At 55.3% G+C, this 14,930-nt stretch overlaps 7 protein-coding genes across 7 annotated transcripts; 4 read left to right on the top strand and 3 right to left on the bottom strand.

Annotated features, from left to right (window-relative positions):
- Positions 1 to 132: 132 nt before the first annotated feature.
- ANP1 (Mannan polymerase II complex anp1 subunit) lies at positions 133 to 1,875 on the bottom strand (the record flags this gene model as incomplete). The annotated part of the gene is made up of 5 exons (XM_071064669.1): positions 133 to 402; positions 456 to 551; positions 604 to 923; positions 984 to 1,663; positions 1,769 to 1,875. 5 exons carry the CDS (start codon positions 1,873 to 1,875, stop codon positions 133 to 135), a joined length of 1,473 nt encoding a protein of 490 aa, XP_070920770.1.
- Positions 1,876 to 4,215: 2,340 nt separating this feature from the next.
- MTR3 (3'-5'-exoribonuclease) lies at positions 4,216 to 5,125 on the top strand (the record flags this gene model as incomplete). Its single annotated transcript, XM_071064668.1, has 2 exons — positions 4,216 to 4,345; positions 4,395 to 5,125. The coding sequence occupies 2 exons, from the start codon at positions 4,216 to 4,218 to the stop codon at positions 5,123 to 5,125; spliced, it is 861 nt and encodes a 286-aa protein (XP_070920769.1).
- Positions 5,126 to 6,472: 1,347 nt separating this feature from the next.
- On the top strand, positions 6,473 to 8,656 carry YND1 (Golgi apyrase; the record flags this gene model as incomplete). Its single annotated transcript, XM_071064667.1, has 1 exon — positions 6,473 to 8,656. One exon carries the CDS (start codon positions 6,473 to 6,475, stop codon positions 8,654 to 8,656), a length of 2,184 nt encoding a protein of 727 aa, XP_070920768.1.
- A 519-nt stretch (positions 8,657 to 9,175) lies between these two features.
- On the bottom strand, positions 9,176 to 9,820 carry MFIFM68171_09247 (Hikeshi-like domain-containing protein; the record flags this gene model as incomplete). The annotated part of the gene is made up of 1 exon (XM_071064666.1): positions 9,176 to 9,820. One exon carries the CDS (start codon positions 9,818 to 9,820, stop codon positions 9,176 to 9,178), a length of 645 nt encoding a protein of 214 aa, XP_070920767.1.
- A 1,239-nt stretch (positions 9,821 to 11,059) lies between these two features.
- MFIFM68171_09246 (Thiamin pyrophosphokinase-related protein) lies at positions 11,060 to 12,288 on the top strand (the record flags this gene model as incomplete). The annotated part of the gene is made up of 2 exons (XM_071064665.1): positions 11,060 to 11,109; positions 11,304 to 12,288. The coding sequence occupies 2 exons, from the start codon at positions 11,060 to 11,062 to the stop codon at positions 12,286 to 12,288; spliced, it is 1,035 nt and encodes a 344-aa protein (XP_070920766.1).
- Positions 12,289 to 12,548: 260 nt separating this feature from the next.
- RPB8 (DNA-directed RNA polymerases I, II, and III subunit RPABC3) lies at positions 12,549 to 13,080 on the bottom strand (the record flags this gene model as incomplete). Its single annotated transcript, XM_071064664.1, has 2 exons — positions 12,549 to 12,657; positions 12,731 to 13,080. 2 exons carry the CDS (start codon positions 13,078 to 13,080, stop codon positions 12,549 to 12,551), a joined length of 459 nt encoding a protein of 152 aa, XP_070920765.1.
- A 343-nt stretch (positions 13,081 to 13,423) lies between these two features.
- On the top strand, positions 13,424 to 14,572 carry ELP4 (Elongator subunit elp4; the record flags this gene model as incomplete). Its single annotated transcript, XM_071064663.1, has 1 exon — positions 13,424 to 14,572. One exon carries the CDS (start codon positions 13,424 to 13,426, stop codon positions 14,570 to 14,572), a length of 1,149 nt encoding a protein of 382 aa, XP_070920764.1.
- Between the last annotated feature and the right edge of the window lie 358 nt (positions 14,573 to 14,930).

Raw genomic sequence — 14,930 nt, 5'->3', positions numbered from 1 at the left:
CGATGAAGGCTGCGCCTTCCCCCTCCCCCCAGCACAATTCTTTCTTTAAGTTCTCTGCGTCCGACAAGATTGTAACGGCAAAAGGAAACAATGAGAAAAGTAGAATAAGGGTCCAAGACTGCATGGCCATGGTTACGTCTTGCCACCTTCCCGCTGCTCCCCTTTTGCAACCACCTTGTTTTCCTCTTCTGGTATGACAGGCTGCGCACCCGGCAGCTCCTTTGCAGCGTCCGCAATGGCCTTGGCCTCTTTCTTCTTCTCCTGCTGCGCGATGTTTTGAAGAGCCGCCTTGTCCTTCTCCCATTGCCCAGTAGCATCGCTGAACGACTCCTTCATCTTCTTGATTTTTTCCGCCTGTTCCTTCTCCTCTTGTTCCCGAGCGAGTCTTTCCTGCTCCATTTGCTGCGATGTGTTAGACCACGATACGAAAAACCTGCGAACGTTCCGTCACCTACCTCCATGTGCTTGATGTCATCCACGCTAGGCTCGTACATATGCCAGATCGTGTAGTGGGGCAGGCCCACGACCGAGAAGTCCATCTTCTTGGCCATCTATCACAGTATTAGGCGAGGTCCCGTATAACACAAGCACTCTCGAACTCACCTTTCCGAAACCTTCCGTTTCGGCATGCTTCTCAAAGCTGAAAGCAGGAAAATGGACACCATAGCGGAAAACCCTGGCCTTGGCCAAGATGCTCACACCGCCGACGCCGTCGATTTCCATCTCCATATCAGGATCGCCGTACGGGTCTCGAAGGTATGCCAGATGTGGCCGCCAGGTGGCGTACTCTGCGTAGCCTTCGACAATGACGGCGTCTTCGTCAAGAGTGTCGGCAAGTGCGAGAGCGGTTTCCGACTCTTGCCATGAGTTGAGATCGTACGGCTGCTCTCCGCCGAGCCAATCAGGCAGGGGACGCCAGACATCTGGACTTCTGGTTAGTATCCGGACATGTCCCTTGAACCTCCCAGCCACCAGTCACTCACTCGGTACGATCACATCCTTGTTGTGCCTCATCAGATCCTCCAAGATGGTAAACGGGGCCGTCTCGACGTCAACGTCTCGCCAGTAGACCCACGAATGGTACGGCCGGAGCGCAGCACTCAGCAGCCAGTTCCGCGCCCGCGCCATGAGCTTTCTCCTACTCGCCTGTGCGGCAAAACCATGGCGACTCTCCACGTCCTGATTGACCGCCTGGCCAAAGTCCTTCTCAATAATCGATATCTCGCCAAAGTACAGCGACTCATCCTCGCTGGCCTGGATCTCTTCGAGGCTCTGCGTCAGGACCTGCAGCGTGTTGTCCTTCGTATCCGATACCAGGAACGCCAGGTCGATCAGTTTGTGCGGGTACGTAAAGTTGCGCAAGTGGGAGAAGAACATGGGCAAGTGCTCCTCAGCGTCTCGCAGCGGCACGCAGAGCAAGATCCGCTCCTCCCTCTCCCACCCCCGCGCCGTGCCCTGCACGTTAGACAGGTCATAGTATCGCACCGTTTCCAGCTGAAAGTCGTCGCCGCTCGATATCAGGCCGAACGAGAAGAGAGAGAAGATGGAGCTGCCGGACCAGGAGTACAGCAAAAAGAGAAACAAGGCGGCCGCGAGGATACCGAGTCGCAGAAAGAGTCGCCTACGTCTTCGGAACAATGGTGTTGTGCCTCGCGGTTGGTATCTGCGGTTGCAATTGTCCACATGTTAGCCGCTTCATCGGATATGTATTCCACAGGCCGTGCAGCAGAAATGGATGATGGAACAGCGGGCGATCGGTCGATCGTACCTGTGAGGAGAGATCTCGAAAGTGTTTCCCCTCGGATACCCATTCGAATAGCCGCTCACATGGTGACGGGGGATCACCTTGGACCCCGAAGATGCGAACGGTAGCATTGGGTCGCGCAGCTAACGAGGGTTTTCGCTGCAAGCCCCGACACGAAGCTTCCACCTTCCCTCCGCGCGCTGCGATCCCCGGAAATTCGTCAAGTATGCACTGGCTCGTGCCCGTGCGATTGATCTCGGATCGGCGGGACCAAATCGTCTTTTGTTGGGGCCGGATCTGAGGCGGTTGCAGGTCAGCACATGGCTGGCGGGGAGATCGCAATGGTGTTGCGGGCGCGCTGTATCAAGCCGTTGGCAAAAGGTGTTCGCAGCAACCTCTCCTTCCACTGGAACATCCCGTGGCGTTTCGTTTCTGGAAGACACCCGGGGGAGGCTTGGCTCTGCAACTCCTGGTTTGGGGCAGTTCCTGGGATGACTGCCGAGCTACGGCCAACCGATGTCACTCATCAAGGGCCCGGTAGCGCAGAGACCTGTGCGACCGTCCCGTAAGGTACCCACGCTTGAGGTACTTTAATTGGCAAGGGTACGGCGACTTGCAGCTGCCAGATCAACTTTTTTTTGACACAATTTCGCTCGTTCTTGGCTCCCGATACTGGCAAAAACACAATTCGGGATCTCCAAGGTCCTTTAAGATATTTCTGCTGCATAGGCACCGAACGTAACGGAAACACCCCATTTCCTTAACTCAACTCTCAGTGCAAGGCCGGCCTTGGCGGTGTCTGCAACCGCTGAGAACTAAACATCCGGCTGATCGGCTAGCTTGGTTCCTTGGCAATGTCGGCAACTTCTGCAGATTGTCATCTGAAGAGCTTCATGATTGGATCCGTTGCTTTATTTTTGTGACGGGCATCCTTCAAGTTCTTCCTCTAGAATTACCAAGTTACATGATTACGATCCTTACGGAACGGGTACTGTGTGTGGAAGGAGGGGGGTGAATGCGCCATTGGCATGTCTGCCTGCTTACCTGGTATCCATCCGTCTGATCGCCAAAGGGAGCCGTCGGTCGATCTATCCGGCTGCTGTCATGTCAGCCATTATGCCATACAAGAAATTGCATGAAAAACCAGGGAACCAATCCAGATTCAGTCAAGCCATTTTAACTCAGCCCTACGGACTGGCTCGAACTACCACACACCATAACGGTGCATGCCAGACCCGAACAGCGGAAGCCAAATTACGTCCCCAAGAGGACAACACCACAACTCGTCATTACACCCGAGAATGCTGAAGTGCGGATGGATGGCTCAGCCCGTACATATCGTTGAATGGATAAGCTATTGTCATCAGGGTAGGAATAGAAAAGACAGCCGAACGACCGCGGTACCTACACGGCTGTTTCGTTTTACCATAATTCAGACCAGGATGGGAGGAGTAGAGCATCTTTCTAAGACTTTTGTAAAAGTCAGCATGGTTCCATAATAAGTGACTGACTTGGAGACTCGAGACAGGTGTAAGATCAGAGTTCGTTTTTGGTATATGGTTATCTTCATTCTTCTTCAGAAGCAGAACTGAAATGAAAGGTATCATCATGAAAGGCGGGGAGTGGATATAGGAGAAGCTTTTCTTTTTTTTTTTATTACCTTCTGATTCCAATTCCAGTCACGGTTTCGGTGTTGGAACGCGTCATAATCTATCAGCTACCATGATGTTAGCGGCGAGCTAATACTAAGAACGCGATAAAAGATGGTGATTGAACTGAGTCAGATGGTAGTGCATGTGTGTTCGTTCGCTCATCGAAATCGCGTGAACTGTGGAAGTGGAATCATCATGGAACGGAATGAAGGGTTCCATATCGGATGATATACTAGGAAAGATCGACTTACTGTATAAAACACGAGCTGTAAACTGGGCATTCGGTTAATCATGCCACAGCACAAACGGCCTCGCCAGCGCTTCAAAACCAGGCATCGCGGCTAGACTGACACCTGACGATTCGCGGTAGGCAAAAAAACGAATCCGTCAAGTCGACTGCGGTCCGACCGGCCAGTATATGCTTGCTGCAGGCAGTTTTCTGGTCGTAACGGTGTGTGCGGCGAGCCCTCGAGGGCCGCGTTGTTTGCGAAGAGAAAAACGAGCGTTGAGCCCAAAGAAATTTTCTGGTGTTTAAACCCCGTGGTGCGGCAGTGGTCCGAGCTTTCAGTGGATCCTTTTCGCATTTGCCCCACTTATGTCGGGTTGTCGAAGAGCGTTTGAAGTCTGTTGCGGGCAAAGCTGCTGCCCTCGTCAACAGCCACCAACAACCTCTAAATAAGCAGGAGGACGGCGAATTTTATCCCCAGTCAACATCAGTCATTGCGAGCCAGGCCTATACTACGTTGTTAAGACCACAGTTTGGGCCAACCAGATCGGTCGTACAGTTAGGCGGATCAGGCTGTGAGGTCGACTCTCAATATGACTGACAGAAGACGAATCAATGGCCCAGTCGGGACTACAATACCACCAGTGTTTGAGGATGCGGATGGGCAGGAGCTGAAAGTGTTGAAGAGTAGATCCCGCCCACCAAACGCGATCCGCAAAATGTGTATGGTGTCCTTCGTTCCCAACGTCAAACTCCTGCTGACCATGGTTAGTTCTCAAGACTGGTGTGACACCCTCGGCATCTGGGTCTGCGTATTTGGAGATTGAAACATCTGGAAAACGTGGTGTCTCAGGTCTGAAACTCAGCTGCTCAGTCCATGGCCCTCGGTCTCTTCCCAGGTCGAGTCCCTTCTCTCCTCATATCGTCTTGTCTACCCATGTCAAGTATGCCCCGTTTGCAACAAACAAACGGCGTGGCTATCTCCGCGACCCGAGCGAGCGAGACCTCGGGACTCATCTTGAAGCTGCTCTTCGCGGCGCCATCATCGCCGATCGGTGGCCGAAGAGCGGTGTCGACATCATCATCTCTATCGTTGAGGGCGACCAAGACAGGGAGACGTCCAAGTCCCAGGGTGATGAGGTATGGGACATGATGAATGCCCTTAGTGGCTGCATCACCGTCGCATCAGCTGCGCTTGCAGATGCTGGCATCGACTGCGTCGACACCGTCGCAGGAGGTGTCGCAGCTCTTGTTCAAGACGCTGGTGATGGCTCCAACCCCAGCATCGTCGTCGATCCTATCCCCTCCGAGCACGAGAAGATCCTAGCGGCTTGTTGCATCGCGTATCTACCTACCCGAGAAGAGGTTACGAACCTCTGGTTTAAGGGCGATCTACCCGCCTCTGATATGGAACTTTACACAAGTCTTGTCGAGAGTGGGATTCAGGCGTCGAGGCATGCCAACCGGGTGCTCGTCGAATGCCTCAGCGAAACGGTTGGATGAACCGCCGCTCGTACAGATAGCCACACTTAATAACCACCAACATAGGTCCTGGTATAGCCCGCAGGTGTAAGTTTTCAGCGCAGATGCTGAGACTGGTACTCTAACTCACCGGTACCCAGACCAATGTCAATGCGAGGCCGATATCGAGACCCATTGCCACTGCCCCGGGGATGTGTGTTTGGGTCGCTGTGCCGCATTTTTCATACAAAAAGGGTGGGGTGACATTTGCACCTGACCGGTGGTTAAGCCTAAGTCCAAGAGTGCTTTCCTTGCGCATTCATCTCTCCAGTAACCATACCATGTCAAAGTGTGGGCAGGTATCTTTCCATATCAGGTGCGGTTTTTCTGCAGCTATCCGCCGTTAAAAATGTATCCACTATGTTGGAATACGAGGAGTGCTGCATTGAGCAGCTTGAATCTGGTGCATCCCAAGAATCGACTGCCTTGGCATAATCGTGGCCACTGCGGGAAGATGCAGCAACTTGCAGATTGTCTAGTGGGGGGCGAACGCGGGGGTGATGATTACGTGTCGCTAGTTGCCATGCCAGAAACCCCGCCAATCCAATCCTCTTGATCATGGTCAGCATGATGGGCCGGTGTATCGGAAAACAGCCGGCTTGCCCTGGTCGCTTTCCTTGACCGTACCCGACCTCGGATGCTGTTCTTGCGGCCAAAAATACGAACCTGGGCTACAGTGTGCCGGCAGGTAAAGCACCGCATACGGGTACCGTTTGAGCGTCGTGAGCACTGTGCGGCTTTGCAAGAGCATGACGAGTTCCCTCCTGCGCCTTGCCAAACTGGCTCCAACCGGCGATCTGGTGGGATCCACAGCGCCTTTGCCGAGCCCTGCTCTCCCTGATTGACGAGAGGTACAGTACCATACCACACCAAAAGAGCACGCTAACGCCGGCGGGCCGCCCTGCACTGATTCGCCGCCCCCTGACCTTATCGGTTCGTGTTTGCGTTCTGTTTCCTCCCAAGAACGTCCAGACAGCCAATCCCGTCACCAAAGAAACTGAACCACTGAAAGCAATTCAGCTCACCTCAGCCATTGGGCTGTGTACCTTCGTTTGACAACAACCCTCGAGCCACTCTCGTTACTCTCAGATTAACCTGTACGACTTTCTAATACAGTTGACACCCGCTTTGTTTCTCAAATCACAAGATCTGTGCATCCAATCGACCCGTTTCCCGCTGCCGAACCCTTAAATCGACTCGATGTTTCTGCGCGCCAACGTCCTGCCATAGTCCATGCCTCCCGTGCGAAGCTGAGCGTTGGCGGGCGCGGCCGTTATCCATACAGCTAATTCGACTTTCTCCGTACGCGCGACGTCGATTCGTCCCCTCATGGGTAAGAAGTGGCGATGGGGTGTCATTCTGGACGCCGGATCGTCCGGGACTCGACTGCACATCTACCAATGGAAGGACCCTGAGAAAGCGCTCAAGAGCGCATCCACAGAGGAGCTTCGCAGTCTACCGAAACTGACGACGGAAAAGGAGTGGACGAAGAAGATCAGGCCTGGCGTCTCTACATTTGGCGACAAGGTGACGGATGTCGGTCCAGAACATCTGCAATCTTTGATCGACCATGCGCTCAAATACATACCCAAAGATAATGTCAGAGATACGCCAATTTTTCTCATGGCCACCGCGGGGATGCGACTCCTCCCGCAAGTCCAGCAAACCGCCCTGACTCGCGAAATCTGCTCCTATCTCAAGCAAAACACTCAGTTCCTGCTCCCCGACTGCGGTTTACATATTCAAGTTATCAAGGGCGAAACGGAGGGCTTGTATGGCTGGATCGCGTCCAACTATCTTCTAGGAGGATTCGATCACCCCGACCAGCATCAACATGGCAAGGGTCACCACACTTTCGGGTTCTTGGACATGGGTGGCGCGTCAGCGCAGATCGCTTTTGCTCCGAACGCTACGGAGGCAGAGAGGCATGCCGATGATCTGAAGTTGTTGCGGCTGCGAACACTGGATGGCTCTCCGGTGGAATATAGAGTCTTCACCACGACTTGGCTGGGTTTCGGCGTCAATCAAGCACGAGAATCCTACGTGAGCAACCTTGAAGCTCAATACGAGACATCCACAGGCGAGCTACCTGATCCCTGTCTGCCGAAGGGCATGCGGACGACACTCACGGGCGACCTGGTGTCCAGTCCTGAACCGGACACCCCTACCCTACTGGGCACCGGAGCGTTCGATGAATGTCTGAGACTAACATATCCGCTTCTCGGCAAGGACAAGCCCTGCAAAGATAACCCCTGTCTACTAAACGGGCAGCATGTTCCGGCCATTGACTTTGATGTGAACCACTTTATCGGTGTTTCGGAATACTGGCATACCACGCATGGTGTCTTCGGTGGCAAGGATGATGAGGTCTACGATTTCGCTACGTACCAGGCGAGGGTCAAGGAGTTTTGTGGGCAGGATTGGGACGACATCCAGTCGGAGATCGACACCCGGAAGAAACACGCTCTGAAGAATGCCCAGGAGGCATGCTTCAAAGCGTCCTGGCTGATCAACGTGTTACACGAGGGGATTGGCGTTCCTCGGATTGGCATCGAAGATCTGCCAACGGCCAATGTCTCCAATGAGGCGCTCGAACACGCCAAGGAAAAGGGCTTCCTCGATCCTTTCAAACCGGTGGATAAGATCCACGACATCGAAGTGAGCTGGACGCTAGGAAAGATGGTCCTGTACGCCGCAGGGCAAATCCCCCCCAAGAGCGGCGACGACCGATATCCCGTCGGCTTCGGTAGCAACGTAGCCGGTATCCCACCAGATTTCCAGTTCGCAGGATCAAGTTGGAGACCCATCAACCATCACCACGGCAACCAAACCAGCGACGACGGCGACGATGACTGGGACTTCGACGCCGATGACATCCTCGACAAGGCCAAGTCCCATTCCACAACCGGCTTCTTCCTCTTCCTCCTCCTCCTCCTCCTCACGCTCTATTTCTTCCGCAAACGCGACAGGCGCATGCGCCTCTACAGCAGAGTCAGCTCGTTCGTCCGACGCTCCCGCCGACCGGGTAGTGGGCCCCGCAAGGGAAGCGGCGGCAGCCCCCGCGGCCTGTCCGGCTTCACGTCTAAACTCTTTGGCCGCCCGTCCGCGGCATACGAACGGCTCATGGAAGAGGGCGCGGGGGATCGCTTCGAACTGGGCGACGTCGAGTACTCGTCCTCCTCGTCCTCGGACGACGGCGGCATGTACGACTACTCGGACCACTCGAGCGAGGGCGGCGGCGGTGGCGGCTCGTCAAGGTTCGGACGGTCCTCTGGGCTGGCAACGCCCAGCGGGACTGATCACCACCGGTTTGACCTGTCCCGGTTCGATTTGGCGTCGCCTTCATCGGTGTCGTCGTCAGCGGTGCTGGATAGAAGCGGGCTGGTGGTGCGGACCGAGAGCCGCGAGAGGTTGGCGCTGCCGATGCATTTGAGCGGCGTGGGGCGGAGGAGCCGGGCGGGAAGTCCGACGCGGCTGAAGAGTCCATTGATGTCGCCTTTGCAGGAAGCATAGGACCTTAAAATTCTGGAGGGAATGTTTCGGGTTATATATTCCGTTATTATTATCTTGCTTCTTCTGTTGGCGGGTGTTGTTTGGTTTCAGGGTGGGGGCGTTAAAAAAGCTTCTAGTTTATATTCTATCCTTCTCTTGCCGGGGAAAAGACAAACATAGCAGGTCGGGGAGTCAACGGACTTGGGTCGGTAGAGAATTGCTGTCATCTCTGCTCGAGCCGGCGTTCCTCGGGCATTCTTCGTCATGCTCAAGAGGTTTTGGGATGAAGCGTCGGTGGGATTCATTGGATGAACGAAGTCATCTGTTGTTATGATAGCGTCATGTTCAGAGATGCCAATTGATGAAAATGCATCTCTTGACCAGCGAGCCCCTCGCCAATCTCCCATTATCAATCGCCGATGTAGGTAAAGTGTGGCAACTCTAGGAATCTAGTATTGATTCTGACATGCGCAGCCAAATACAGCCAAAATCTTCCCCCTTACACGTAGACTTTCTCAAAAATCTCATTCATTCCTTCGCTCACTCATCTCTCTCCAAGAACCCGGGATCGCTCCTCACCCGACTCTCAAACTTCCTCCACCATTCCTCAAACGCCCTGAGCGGCACTACCTCGACCTGTCCGGCCGTGCCGCTAAAGCTAGCCAGGAAATTAAACGCGTTCTTGATGATCCGCTGCGCCAGCACCAGGGTGCTTGGCTGTTGTTTCCCCGCCCCAAGGGGCACGAGCGCGCCGCTGTTCCCACTGCTACCAATCTCCCCGATCCTAGCCGCCACCGAATCGGCGGGCTCGACCGAGATCCCAATGACAACGTTACTCCTGCTGGTGCTGCTGGTGCCGGCACCGCCATCATGTGGCGCGGCAGATGCGCCGCCGAGCTTGAAGATGGCGCTCTCCTTGCCCGGACCGATGCCACCCAGGAACTTGGAGTTGGGCTGGGTCTGGTTGGGCCCCGAGGGCGGGGTGACCAGGTAGATGGCTGCGGCAGTGCCTTCGGGGAGGACGACGCCGGGCAGGAGGAAGACGGTGATGTGGGAGAACGGCTTGGTCTGGGATGCGGAGGGGGGTATGGCGAAGAGGAAGGAGGTTGGAGTGGGGGCCTCGGTGGGGGTTACGATGACGGGTTGGCCTGCGGGAACAAGGCCGAATAGGGGCTGTTGGGACATTGCGCTGGCGGTCGGTAGGCGAGCCGGGCACGGTGTGGGCGGTCCCTTGGCTAACTGGCTAGCTGGCTCGGGTTGTCTTCTGCCCGAGCCTCAACGGTGGTGTGATGTTGAGGCTGCAGTGCCCGGACTGGGAAACCAGGAACAGGACGAACCGCGGGTCTCGGCCTCTAGGCGACGACGCCACCCGGTCCAGTTCAACTCGATGACGAGATGCTGACGGAGCCGTCACCGTGAGCTGTTTCTCACTTTGATAGCCAACTGCAACCCTGGGCAGGCCCTTAACAGGCCCAGGTGATGCGCACTTGCAGGCAATAAAGCTTGAAACGGTCACAGCCAAGCCAACGTTAGGCACTGACTTTCTTGGTCCGGCAACAATCCCAATGCCCGGTATGGACCGTTGTCTGGCGTCTCTGGAAGCGAAGAAGGCGGGAAGTCAATCCCTCAATTTCCGGATCCCGATCCCTCTTCCGCGCGCGGGATCGTGCCGGTAGTGATCGCCAGATATACTAATGCGACGTGGTTGACGACAGGCTCTGATTCGACGGGTGTTTTGCGCACTTGGAGCAACTCTCGGCGAAGCGGACCACAGTAACCAAGGTCAGATTCTGATGATCGCCCGGACGCCGTCTCAAGTTTTCTCCAGGTCCTGCCATCACCGAGGTGACCGTTCGTTTGTTTGGTTCCCCTTCCTGGTTGTCTTATTCTGGAACCAGCTGCTGGGTTCTAGAGCGATCCACAGAAGCGCAACGGGCAATGCCGTCCCGGACCGGGTGGGGGTTCAACAAAAAAAAGGCCCAGCCGATGTCCTAGCATCCCAGCACATGCAGCAGAAGCGTTGTTACACAACAACGGCCGAGCCATGGTTCACAGCATCGTCCTTCCACCATGTAGTGATCCTCGAAATGCTGAGACAGACGCCTTCGTTCGGCAGCTCGAAAGCGGAAGGATGAGAAGAGATATGCGCTATTCCACATATTTAAAATTGTACATGTGCGCCGGGCCTCACCCGTCCTGGTTATCTTCTGCGTTCCAGACCTGATTGACTCTTCTGCGTTTGGCCGCTGGCGTTTGTCAAGGTGCTGTAGCTAAGGTGTCGAGAGTGCGGCGGCCGATCCACTTTCTCGCTCTTTTTTCCGGAAGCCACTGGGCCGGTGTCCGCCCAGCGCCTCGTTTGGGCAGCAAATTCAGAAACTAAAAGCCTCAAGTTCGACCAGCTGGCTTCGCAGGAGAGGAAATATCATGGCGGCGCCTCGTTTAACCACTCGCGATTTGGTGAGTAACTGTGACGCGTAAGTTTCTCCTTTCAGTAGGCCCGTCCTTAGCCCACTAAATCGACTTGCCTGCCGGCATGCTGTGCGACAGTGGCGTCTGCTTGAGCCATGCCGAGCCGGCAGCACCTGCGCTGTCGATCCATGTATCTAAATTCGCACTCCTCTCCCCGAATCATCCTGCATGAGAGTGATTGCTTACACACACCATGAAGCTTTCCGAGTCCCGATGTGGACCCTACGGGCCACGATGAGTGGATGCGTGGGCTCTATACCTTCGTCTGGGAAGATAGTGAAGGGGCATATCCGATCGGCTATTTGCCGTTGTCAGTGGTCGAGGCACTGAGGAAGACGCCCGTCAACATCACGGGCCCTGTGCACATCAACCCGGAGGCCAGGACAGTTGCACTTTTCCGCCAGCCAGCTACCGAACAGGAGCGTACCAAGCTCGTTGCCCAGTTGGCTGCATATTGGCGCCAGAACAAGGCGTTTCGTCTCCTCAAGGGCTGGCGCAATGAGCTCTGGCCCGTGTACGGACGCAAGGGTGAGCTCCTGTTCAGCATGGAACGCGCTGCCGTAGGGCTCTTTGGGGCGGCACGCTACGGTGTGCACATGACTGCCTTTATCCGCCGCAGCGACGACAGCAGCCGCTATGACTTTAGAATCTGGGTTCCCAAGCGCGCCGCCGACAAATCGACATACCCAGGCATGCTGGACAACACGGTGGCCGGCGGGCTGATGACCAATGAGGACCCTTTCGAGTGCGTCGTTCGCGAAGCTGACGAGGAGGCGTCCTTGCCCGAAGATATCATGCGCAAACACGCCAAGGAAACGGGCACTGTCACGTACATCTATGTTACCGATGAGCGCTCGGGCGGAGAGCCCGGATATATCTACCCCGAATGTCAATGGGTCTACGACCTCGAACTGCCCGCAGACGGGAGCGTCGTCCCTTCGCCCAAGGATGGCGAGGTCGAGAGCTTCAGCCTACATACAGTGGAGGAGATACAGGAACAGCTAGCTCAGGGGCGGTGGAAGCCGAATTGCGCCATGATAATGCTCGATTTCTTCCTGCGGCATGGCATATACACCCCTGAGAACGAGCCGTATTACGAAGAGCTGCGCACCAGGACGCACCGCTTCATCCCCTTCCCCGGTCCGCACTGGTATTACCGCGCACCGCAGGAAACGAGGTCTTAGTGTCCGGAGCAGCTGGCGGCTCAAGACAGTCAGGTCTTCTTGGGTATCTTTCTTCTCCCGCATTTACTTAGCATTCCCAGCGTATCGGTTACCGTTTCCCAAACGCCTGATTCACCGTCTTCTTACCCGGACCTCCTTTAGCAAACTGCTCGCAGGCGCAAATGGGACATGTAATTCTCCGTGATGTCTCTCCACATCTCCACGCAAGCGATTCTTGTCCCCTACTCTACCCTTGATGCATTATTCATGAACGAAACTCATCACCGCTTCCGGGCAAGGAGATAGACATAATCCACCCGCAGGGGCGTAAGCTTCTTGTATGGCCCCTCGAGCGACATCAATAGCCCTCCAAACGAGATATAGGCCTTGCTGGATTTCACAGGCATGGTCAGTGGATTCAATCCCTCGCACAAACCTGGCCCGGCAGCAAACGAAGACTCACATCGTCTGGCCGTCCTCCGCATCCTCAAATTTGTAGATCTTCCCGTAGCAGACGTAGTCAAAGATATCAGCAAGCGTAGCATCGCTAGATCCGGCCTTAGCCACGTCGCGCCATCCCCGATCGTCGTCCTTGCTGCCATCGTAGTGCAGCGACGTGGCCAGCGCAATGTGCAACTCGTCGTCCACCTTGCAGGGGAATAGCTCCTTGTTGATGTCGAGACTCATGTCAATGCTCTTGTCAGGCTCTGACTTGCAGTAGATGCGGTCGACGCGGTCGTATTTGGGCTCACTGAGCCGCTCGACGCGGAAATGCTCCTCAAACAGCTGCGCGTCGGACGCGATGCCAGACATTTTCCCCCTCGTTTCGAATTGTGCTTAGTCGGAGAGATACGTAGGGCCCTGATAGAAAGCGGCGGGAACCGGGTCTGTTACTGGAGGCGAGTTGCAGACGGCGGTGGGTTTGACGAATGGGACGAGGATGGCGACGTTGAGGTTGATCGTAAAAAAAAATCCCGGAAACGGTTCAGCGAGACCATCCGTCTCCGGGGGGGGGGGGTTGGTGGGGCATGCAAGGTCGAGCAGGGATGCCGGCAGGCAACAAGCACTGATAAACTTTTAGCCCTTTATCAGAGCCCATCCAACCCCTCCAAAAAAATCACAAGTACATCTACACGTACCACCGCTCAACCCGAACATGTCATTCGTGAAAAGACATACCGTGCTCTCGACGAGGCCAGGGAGGCAGGCTACTCAGGGGGCCCCGGAAAAGCAGCAGCTTGCGCCAGGTATCAGGCCGTCCCCTCTTGACGGCCGGCCCACCACATCAACAGGAACATCATCGCTGGACCAACTGCTCGCGGGGCATGGTGGGCTGCCCTTAGGGACCGGCCTGTTGATCGAAGAACAAGGCACAACAGACTTTTCCGGTGTCCTTTTGCGATACTATGCCGCTGAGGGACTCGTCCAAGGTCATCATGTGCATCTTGTTGGCTTCCCCGCGGAATGGAGACACCAGCTCCCTGGCTTGGCGGCACCAGATAACAAATCGAGGGCAGCCCAACCCACACCGCCTCCGGAAGAGAAGATGAAAATTGCCTGGAGATACGAAGCCCTGGGCAATAATGCAACCCCGGGAGCAGCCGCGAGAGGAGACACCAGCCAGGGCACATTCTGCCACTCCTTCGATCTTACGAGACGTCTCTCGCCCAGTTCGTGCAAAGGGTCGCTGCATCCCACACCCGCCACAAGCCCGTCAATGTTCGATCAGAGGATCCATGGCGCTTCGTCGCCCTTTATGGCCATCATTAAACATATCCGCACCACATTGGCAAGCTCACCACCAACGGACATCCACCGCATCGTCGTCCCCGGCCTACTTTCGCCAACTCTCTACTCTCCGCAATGCAGCCAGCCTGCTGAGGTCCTGCAATTCCTCCACGCGTTGCGAGCGCTGCTCCGGCAATACAGCTCCCAACTGACGATAGTAATCACCCTGCCAACATCGCTTTTCCCTCGAAGCTCTGGTTTAGTTAGGTGGATGGAGCTCCTCAGCGACGGTGTCATTGAGTTGATACCCCTACCAGCCACCCCCGGGGCTCCACCTCAAACCTCTGGGTCCGACAAGAGTGACCAGGCCCAGGGCCTTCTCAGGGTTCATACGCTGCCTATTTACCACGAGAAAGGGGGCGGTGGAGCTGTAACCAGCTCCTTCCGTGAGACTCTGTCGTTCACCTTGAGCGCGTCCAAGGGGCTGACGATCAAGCCATACAGTCTTCCCCCATTAGAGGGAGATGGGGAAGAAAAGCCGCCTGCTAGTACGGTCAAAGACGGTATTGACTTTTGATTTGCTCCATAGCCTACATTGTTGTGGATCATGAAGATGTTTCAGGGTGTGAAGACTTGGTGATTACCCAAAGTCCCATCGGGAATCCAAGTTCAAGCGTTCTCGACGTACTTGTTCTGCCTCGGGCCGGGCTGTTAGCCCAATGTCTGTCGGGCAACTTACCTAAGAAGGCGGATATGTTGGTGTGTAAGGGGTTCGGGGTTTCTCGATGGAGTACCAAGTAAACAGCCTGCTCTCCATAAGTGGAGCACGGACCAGCCCACAGCTTGCCGCGCCGATGTGGGGTTTTTCCATCCTTGTACCAAAATTTTCAATCCTCGTCCATATATATATATATATCACCAGAGCCTCGACCAGA

Source organism: Madurella fahalii (genome assembly GCF_045866475.1).
Source record: "Madurella fahalii IFM 68171 DNA, scaffold_5, whole genome shotgun sequence".
Classification (NCBI taxonomy): domain Eukaryota; kingdom Fungi; phylum Ascomycota; class Sordariomycetes; order Sordariales; genus Madurella; species Madurella fahalii.
The sequence above is the reverse complement of the archived record's forward strand: the minus strand, read 5'-3'. Positions and strand labels throughout refer to the sequence as shown.